Source organism: Homarus americanus, unplaced genomic scaffold (genome assembly GCF_018991925.1).
Source record: "Homarus americanus isolate GMGI-L3 unplaced genomic scaffold, GMGI_Hamer_2.0 scaffold52512, whole genome shotgun sequence".
Classification (NCBI taxonomy): Eukaryota; Metazoa; Arthropoda; class Malacostraca; order Decapoda; family Nephropidae; genus Homarus; species Homarus americanus.
Window position 1 is genome coordinate 8528602 of NW_024735442.1, and position 10106 is coordinate 8538707.

Here is a 10106-nt window from a genome sequence, read left to right on the forward strand (position 1 = left end):
ACACTAGAAAAACATGGCACAACAAATTTCACTTCGAGCTCACGAACCACAAACGAACTTACGAGCTAACGTTTGGTAACTTGTTATATCATCTTTGTTTAGCCCTGACTTCCATTTATACACCTCGATCATATCTCGTGTTTTAGTTTGATACATTCTCCTACCTATAGCCTTCCTTTGTCCAATAATACGTAGGTAAGTTTCAGTAAGAAACGTTATAAATTTTTTGCGAAAACATGTCAATAAAAATTAATGTGCCATTTTCTCCCAGTAACCTAGTCTGATGATTATGCCTTTTTCCCGATGCCATATTTTCCTATTGCCAGTCTTTCTGTGCCATTTTCTCCTACATTCGATTATAACTATTGAGTGTGAGACAAAAGCCCCTTAGGACAAATAAATAATAATAATAATTTTAGATAATTATTTATATTCTTTATTATTGAGAGTTATGAACACCTTTCTGACATGTAAAATAATACATTTATTATATCATAAGACTGCAATACCTTTCCTAACTTAACCTAACCTAATCTAACCCAACCCAACCTAACCTAACCTAATATAATCTAATCTAATAAAACCAAATTAAACCTAACCTAACTTATTTTGCACTGTAAATGAGTTGGCTTTTGTCCTACTTCGCACTTTAACTGATAGGTTTTGTCCAGGGTTCTTTTTTCCGGTTTTATTTTGTCCTGGGGGCTTTTGTCCGGATCCCATAACCATCATTCTGGTAGATGTAGTGAGTATGAACTTCATTTTGGTGGTGGTAGTGACATTTATTTTCCTCCTGGTAGTGGTGGTGACAATAACCTTCATCCTGGTAGTGGTGGTGACAACAGCCTTCATCCTGGTAGTGGTGGTGACAATAGCCTTCAACCTGGAAGTGGTGGTGACAATAGCCTTCATCTTGGAAGTGGTGGTGACAATAGCCTTCATCCTGGTAGTGGTGGTGACAATAGCCTTCATCCTGGTAGTGGTGGTGACAATAGCCTTCATCCTGGTAGTGGTGGTGACAATAGCCTTCATCCTGGTAGTGGTGGTGACAATAGCCTTCATCCTGGTAGTGGTGGTGACAATAGCCTTCATCCTGGTATATGTGGTGATGGTCATAAACAGAGTCATTATTGGATTAGATAAAATAATATACTGTAGCTTTAAAAAGGTTAGTGCAAGTAGAGTTCAGTAAGCTAAGTTGTTAGGTTAGGTTAGAGTAAATAAGGTTAAATTAGGTTTTACTAATATACATTAATTTAAAGTATGATTAGGCTTAGTTTATGTTGGTTAGATAGAGTCTTGATAGCTGAATCTATTCATGTTCGAAAAACATTGTATATGAGGAAACATGACTGTGGTGTGGAATTTCCATAGTGGGGTAGAAAATATAAATTCAATTATATTAAGATGACTTCAGTACATGCCAAAGCACCAGGAAAACCGATTTCAAATACATACGCAAGCTTTTATACACAGACACAGGATATATATTTCATAAACAAGGGATGTACAGCTGACGGGTTCTGTTGTCAGCATCACTTGAAAATGGGTAAAACAAGTCTCAACCAATTGTACCTATTATTTATATATTATAATAGTAGTCCTGTGCTGGTACTGCACGTCCTGGCACTGTAAACTGACTCTTGATCAGTAAAAGATAGACGTCAACTTGAAGGGACTTTACTCGAGTGCTCAATAACCATGTATGCATATACCTTAACGCCTTTACAGGTGTGAAACAGATGTAATTTTTCGCCATTAATTTTCGATTTTGAGATAACTGGCATGGACTCCAGATTGGCTTTAATTGAGTCAATAATCTTGTTAACTTATGAAACATCGGTCGACCACCAATCCTATAAACCTGTAGTAAAACGACCAAGAATCAATCTAAACCGAACCCGGAACCAGGTCCAACCTGAAACCTAACATAAGTTAAAGTAACCTAACCTAACATGTCATTATCTAACTAACTGGATTTAAACTATAATAACCAAAATCAGGGTTCAAGTTACGAGGCCGGGTTAATGTGGAGATGCGCTGAGAGGAGAGAAGACGACAGGTCTTTAATATTCCTCTAATATTTAACAATATTATACAAAGTGCTATTAATATTGATTAATAAAGTAGAAAATTTACTCCATGTAATTCGACCAAAAAATCTACCCAAATCGGACGCAGACGCAGAGGAAAACGCCGACACAGACACTAGGGTGACAATATGAGCCCCTCCCCCCCCCCCCACCCTCCGTACTCATCTAATGGGCGAAGAAAGTTTGAAAGGGTCCCCAGAGACGCGACAAAGGCAGCACAGGCCGTAAAAGACTCCATTAATTCGCCTCTGGTTCCTCATTTTTATCCCTGAGCTGGACCGACCTCCCCTCCCAGGCTCTCTCATTATCTTATACAGAATTATATCTTTATAAGGCTCGCGCGCTGAAGCCTTAATGCAATTAGCTTCATAATACTTTTAAACACTTCTCAAGAGAGAATATTAAGTGCGTCGAGGTTTTAAGGCGAACTTCAGACGAAAAAATATCTAAATTTTACTCTCTAAAAGTCTAATGGCGTCCTCTTTTAGATCATCCAAGCCACTTTAAATCTTTATATCTCGACCTACACGCTACGGTGGGCCATGCGGGAGGGCCCCCCGTCCCTCTCACGGGTAGATCAGGGAGAAGTAAGAAAAGTGGAGAGTAAATGGGAAGAGTTGAAGTGAAAGGAGGAGGATAAAGTGAGAAAATGGACTATCTACATAATGTCATGCTTTACTCACCAATGTATGTTGACTAATGGTCCTCCTTGATCCCGAAAGCCCACCTATCACATCTCACCGAGATCCAGTTTTTTTAAACGTTTGTCAAATATCAAATATCACCTCTTAAGGTGGCCTTACTATCTCATTCAATGTAAAACCTAAATGTCAAGCTTTACTAAGGTCGGTTTACTTATTTTGGTGGCACCTCCATAGTTGGGTATTTAATATTTGGACGTGATGTTTGACCCAATTTCTCAAACACTAAGATAATTTGTTTCCGGCGAGACTCCAACCAAGTTTCGTAAAAATCGGTATAGTGGTATTATGAATTTTTTTAGTCACATTCTCCATGACCCGTGGAAAAATAGCACCTGTGATTGGGGTGAATGAGACGCACTGTAAAATTTGACACTTCTATTCCCTCCAACACTACAACCCAAATCAATAATGGTACACAAACATATTCGCCTGGCTTAAGACGCTACACTGGGGAACAAAAATTATACATGATATCAAAATTATTAAGAAATATTAAATGCATTAAAGTTAGACTAAAGCAGCAGTATTACTTACAACAGAAAGGAGGAACCTCATCTGAAAACAGTTCCCTCGTTATCTGACATCACTGTCAGATAACTAGTGGAATTTTCCTTGTGGCTACCCTGAAATTCTAACTGGAATCTAATTTCTTTGTGATCGCTGTTAGCAAGTTTGTTCCTCGTCTCGACATTGATAATGAGGTTTTCTCTGTTTGACAGAACTAAATCGAGTATATTATTACCCCGGGTGGGTTCGGTTATATGTTGGCTTAGGAAACAGTCCTGGATTGTTTCAAGAAAATCCTCTGATTCTGAGTTACCCGCAAGGTCAATCCAATCTATTTGGCTAAAGTTAAAGTCGCCTACTATACAGACTTTGCTATGTATGGAAGCCCGGGGCACTTCATCACAAATAAGTCGCTCATTAACTCTGTCAAGATTAGGAGGTCTATATATTACTCCAGTGATTAATATTTCCCTACCATCGATTAATTCTACCCAAATTGTTTCTGTATTCTGCTCAGTTTTAATTTCCTTATTTATTTCACACTTCAGATTATCCCTGACAGATTGCTACTCCGCCTCCTTTTCTAATCTTCCTATCGGTATGGAATAATTTGTAACCTGCAATTTGGTATTCGACAGGTAACTCACGGGAGTCTAGGTTTATCCATGTTTCGGTGAATGCTATTTTATCGATTTTTTCGGTACATACCAACGCCCTGATTTCATCCATTTTGGTTCTCATACTTTACTGTTTGCGTCGTAGACATTTAAGTTAGTCTTGTTCTGAGTCCTCTCTTTGTCGCGTTTAGTTTTTAACTCCCTGCATAATTTAGTTTTGTCATAATTCCTAGCGCTATTTCCCTGTAACCTTTCACTTTGTTTACCCGCTCCCACTACAGTCTCCTCCACCGCCGTGCTCATATGTTCCCCTAGCAGTTTAAAGACTTCGACATCATTTGAACTGCTTATTATGTTTCATATGAATGAACTAAGCATTCGATTCTTGGCCTGTCCTTGCCCTATATTTTTGCTGTCTGTGTCTAGTTATAAGATCGTTTCCTGTCTGGCTTAACTAGAACATATTTATTACATTCCTTGCAAGGAACCTTGTCAATGCAGCCACCTGCAATGCTGGGGGAGTTCTTTATTAACATTTGTTTTACAGTTCATGAGTTACTAAATGTTACATTTATGTTCCAGGTTTTCAGTTGTAGAGGAATCTGAGAGAAATTTTTGTTAAAAGGTAATACTAAGAGATTCTTACTGTCATAGGGAGGTTTAGGATGAGTTCTATAAAAAATATTTCAAAGCAATATTATAATTATATTTATATTCCTCATCAATGAATTCTGGACTGCATATTCGCAGATCATGTAAAAATATTGATGAGAATACTGACTGTTTGACTCTATTATGGTGGCAGAATAATAATGAATACCTGAACACACATTTGTAGCTTTCCTATAAATACTGAACTTAAAGGTGTTACCTACTCTGTGGATCAGACCGTCTAGGAATGGTAATTTGCATTCACTTTCTAATTCCACAGTGAATTTGATCGAGGGGGCTAAGTTGTTAAGTAGTGGTAGTAAGGCTTGTAATCCTCATTACATGGCCAAAGACATATTACATCATCTACATATCTAAACCAAACTGCTGAATGTGGTAAAATATTACTTAGTAGTTTCTTCTCAAAAAATTTCATATATAATTTGCTCAACACTGGTGTGTGTGCGTGTGTATGCAACGCTAAAAAGGGGTAATTGCCGATTAGAGAAAACTCTTATGTAGTTATCCGTTTTGGAAATTTCTGACGTAATAAACGATCATATAGGCCATAAAAATATATGTATATGAAAAGTTTCATACAAAACCTAAGCTAAGCTAATCTAACCTACTTTAGGTATAATTTTACCATATTATGATGGTAATTCACGCCCCACATGAAACAGAACAAATTTGACCATATACGAATTAATTTTCATTGATTTAGAACAATAAAAACTAAAGTTGTCCTTATTCGGCAGAAACCACACTTGCTTTTCAAGGTTTACGAGGCAGTTTTCTCTAATTAGTGTAACACACACACACACATTATATATATATATATATATATATATATATATATATATATATATATATATATATATATATATATATATATATATATATATATATATATATTATATATATATATATATATATATATATATATATATATATATATATATATACACACACACACAGTATGTATATGAGTGTGTGTGTGTGTGTATTCATCAGTCATTCATGCATATTAGAAAAAATACCAGATCATATATAGTGTATGTAATATTTTCCTCTAATTCCTCTCCCACAACCCTTCATGTATAGTATATTAAGAAAAAAATATATATCAGAACTTACTTATGTAATACTTTCCACCTCAAATTCTTCTTTCATCATCCCTCGTGTATATTCCAGACGAAGTAAAACAGCACAGGCCCCACGCTCCACCATTCACCGCTATCGTCGATGAAATAACCAGGTAACTTTGTGTTATTTCCGCATAAAGTTCTGGATTTGGTTTCAGGTGATTTTTACCCACCCCAGCGAAACATAATTTGGAGTTATAAAGGCCAGACCCTCACCGATAGGCTGGAGTTACTGCGCCCTTAAAAATATATTCCACTGGTTATAACCTTTGGTCCTCATCGACTCGTGAAGTATAAACAGGACTGCCATAGTCGCCTCTCCCACCAGTACTTACCCTCAACAGGTAATTTGGGTAATGTGTACAGTAGGTGAGGGGCTATATGCTTTTGTGATAGCGTACGTGTAATGTGTAGGCTTAGGGATAGTGTTTTGTGAAGGCATATGTGTAATATGTAGGAATAGATAATATTTTATATTTTTTGGATATCATATGTAAAATAGGGGGCACAGCGCCCGCGTGGATAAAGCATGCGCCATGTGTTATAAGAATCGAAGAATCGATCCCGAGGCACTCTCCAGTTCACCAAGCTGTAAGCAGGTTCCTCCTAAATTTACTTTTAGGTAAGTAAAGTTGGTCGAGAATAGTGTTGGTCTAATTTAAGTAACGGAGGCTTAGTATACTGCATACTGTATCGACGCTGTCCCCAACAGGTACTATATTTGATAATAATAATAATAATAATAATAATAATAATAATAATAATAATAATAATAATAATAATAATAATAATAATATTTAAGGGTTTATTGACAAATACAGTAAGCAAAAATGTAATATATAGTGGGGCGGATAAGCACTAGGATTGTTCACTTTTGTATAGAATTATAAGACTTTGGCCACATTTTACTAGGGTTAGTAAAGATTTTCTGATATAGTGACAACTGAACAGCGTCCCTGGTTGCCTGCAGTGCCCCTAGCGGCTGACCGCGCTGTAGCGCCTCACGAACCAAACATACTGAAATTTGGATATGTTATGAATCTTGACCTGACAAAGACATTTTTTTCTATTTTTTTTTCAGACGAAAGTATGTTTGTTTATTAGTTTATTATATATAAATTTTTCGATTTTTTCATGAAAATTTTTTTTAATCCCATATTTATGTTCATTACTTCAAAAGACAATAGTACATTATACCCCTTTATCTGCTTGAGTATTTTTAAAAATAGTGAAGACAGATGTACAAATAGCTTTGGTTAAGTGTCTTTATTTCTGCATTACAGGAACAATGGCTGCTACGAGTTTACTTGAAGAGGATCCTCCCCTGGAAAGTCCCATCACAAACAACAAGAATTAAAATCTCATAAACTGGTCACTGTACATCTTCTGCCAAGTTTCAAAGAGCAACAAACTAGTTTGTCCTGCTGAATCCAAACGTCAAGGCGTTAGTGTAGGATACACAAAACTTGCTGATGATTTGCAAAAATTCAGCCAGATTGTATGTTTATCAAGCTCCGTGAAACTTTGGAACATAAGAAAATAAGAACATAAGAATGGAGGAAATTGTAGCAGGCCTATTGACCCATACTGGGCAGTCCCATTTACACCCAACCTCAATCACTCATATACCCATCCAACCCATGTTTCAAGCTTTCCAGCGTATCCTAGTTAATGATGATGTTTGCTAACATGTTCCACTCATCCACTACTCTATTTCCAAACCAATCTTTGCCTACAGTATTTCGCACCTAAATCTAAATTTATGATGGATGTTGTTATATGTAGTGAAGATGGGTGGTGTTATATGAAGTGATGATGGATGGTGTTATATGTAGTGATGATGGATGGTGTTATATGTAGTGATGATGGATGATGTTATATGGAGTGATGATGGATGGTGTTATATGTAGTGATGATGGATGGTGTTATATGTAGTAATGATGGATGGTGTTATATGTAGTGATGATGGATGGTGTTATATGTAGTGATGATGGATGATGCTATATGTAGTGATGATGGATGTTGTTATATGTAGTGATGATTAGACAATAATATAATAACAGTTTAATGCTAAAATTATACTTTGCTGTACCGTTGTAGTGGAACTTACATACACCGTTAATGAAATATTGATGAAAGAAGTTTTGGGGAGTGAACAGTGAGGCAATGTGGAGCTTCCCGGATGGTGGTGTCCTACCGTGGCGTAGCGAATGAGCCGCCCGGACCAAACTTGGCATGGATAGCAAATGTTTCCTTGCTTCTCTCATGGACAGTTCTATGTTGGATGCTCCGGAGTGGGAACTGGCAAAAATCTGTACATACTTGCTGCTAATGGCAAAACCAAAAATGTGGTCTACCCTAATGCACTACAGTGAGACAATGTGGAGCCTCCCGGAGGGTGGCGTCCTACCGTGTATGTCTTCACGAGAATCTCGGAAACTACTTTACCGATCTGTAGTGATGTTGGATGGTGTTATATGTAGTGATGATGGATGGTGTTATATATAGTGATGATGGATGGTGTTATATGTAGTGATGATGGATGATGTTATATGCAGTGATGATGGATATTTTTATATGTAGTGATGATGGATATTTTTATATGTAGTGATGATGGGTGGTGTTATATGTAGTGATGATGGGTGGTGTTATATGTAGTGATGATGGATGGTGTTATAAGTAGTGATGATGGATGATGTTATATGTAGTGTTGATTAGACAATAAATTATAAGAGTTTAATGCTAAAAAAATATACTTTGCTTTACCGTTGTAGTGAAAAACATGGTGGAACTTACATACACCCTTAATGAATTATTGATGTAAGAAGAAGTTTTGGGGACTGAACAGTGAGACAATGTGGAGCCTCACGGAGGGTGGCGTCCTACCGTGGCCTAGAGGATGAGCCGCCCTGAGTGAACAGCGGACAGTCGGTCACAGGAAACAGATCAGGAAAGGGAATCCCGTCTTAATGCTAACAGAAAGCGAACAGCGGACCGTTGGTCACAGGAAACAGATCAGGAAAGGGAATCCCGTCTTAATGCTAACAAAAAGCGAACAGCGGACAATCGGTCAAAGGAAACAGATCAGGATAGGGAATCCCGTCTTAATGCTAACAGAAAGCGAACAGCGGACCGTTGGTCACAGGAAACAGATCAGGAAAGGGAATCCCGTCTTAATGCTAACAAAAAGCGAACAGCGGACAATCGGTCACAGGAAACAGATCAGGAAAAGGAATCCCGCCTTAAAGCTCAGAGAGAGCGAACAGCGGACAGTCGGTCACAAGAAACAGATCAGGAAAGGGAATCTCGTCTTAATGCTCACAGATAGCAAACAGCAGAAAGGCGTTCTCTAGGAAATGATCAAGCGCATGAAATTCGTTTGATTGCTTCCAGATGACATCCTTTGGAGCTACCAGAGTAGTTCGTGAGCACAGATACATGCCCACATTCAAAGTCCAGGGTCAAGTCTACCACAAAGCAGGATCCCTCCTACGACTGGAAGATGAGCAGGCAAAGTTCCTCCAAATTTACTTCATGGGAGATCATGAAAAGCAGACTACTATCAGGTGTGGCAATATTCAAGGTGTCAGACATGACATTGTCCTATCTATGCAAGAAATGCATAGTATATATATTAGGGTGGTCCAAAATATCACATATTTGTATACGTTTTCTCCACAAGGTTTATTTTTGTCCATTAGGTACAAAATGCATCCCAGAAAAAAATTGGATCATTTAAAGCATATTTAGAGGTCAATCCAATGTCCTCTTTTTTTCCATATAGTACGTAATAAGGATTTTTCGGGGCTAGATAAACACATTATAAACACATTGTCTTTATTCAGCAAAATACAATTATAAGTTTTACAAATTACAAACTAAATAACTCTAGAACACCAATACACATTCTTTATTTGTATCCCTTCATCATAGCAGCTTTGCTTGCCGTTGGTAACTTCTTGCGATGAGCTGCAACAACCTGTAAAAGATACTGCTTTTGGTCCTCATTTTGCGTTATAGACTCATTATAACGCTCTATGAGAGCAATTGCCCTCTCTGCGCTGTCATTCACCACCTTCATATTTATCGCACGATCTCTCATTGTGATAAACACTTCATCGTCTTTCCATGTTTTGGGATCCTTACTCAAGAACAGTTGTGCTCTTTCTTTGCCATCTAGTGTAAGAACATCAAAAATATCTAATGTACGCTCAGTAACAAATGAGGCCACATTACTGATAGGAGTTTCATCAGATAGGACAATACGCCTTGAAAAGTCCTGTTTCTTTGGGCACTGGAAGTTTTGTACCATATTCTTCTTGGTTTCAGTATCGATCCTGTCATCAAATAAGCTTAGACCGATAAGATGTTCTGATAGATACCAGAGAT

General features: G+C 37.5%; 1 protein-coding gene across 1 annotated transcript; it reads right to left on the minus strand.

The window, feature by feature from the left end:
- Positions 1-287: 287 nt before the first annotated feature.
- Positions 288-1092, minus strand: LOC121870902 (salivary glue protein Sgs-3-like). The gene is made up of 2 exons (XM_042372874.1): positions 642-1092; positions 288-346 (listed from the first exon to the last, which is right to left on the minus strand). Exons 1-2 carry the CDS (start codon positions 1090-1092, stop codon positions 288-290), a joined length of 510 nt encoding a protein of 169 aa, XP_042228808.1.
- Positions 1093-10106: the final 9014 nt, after the last annotated feature.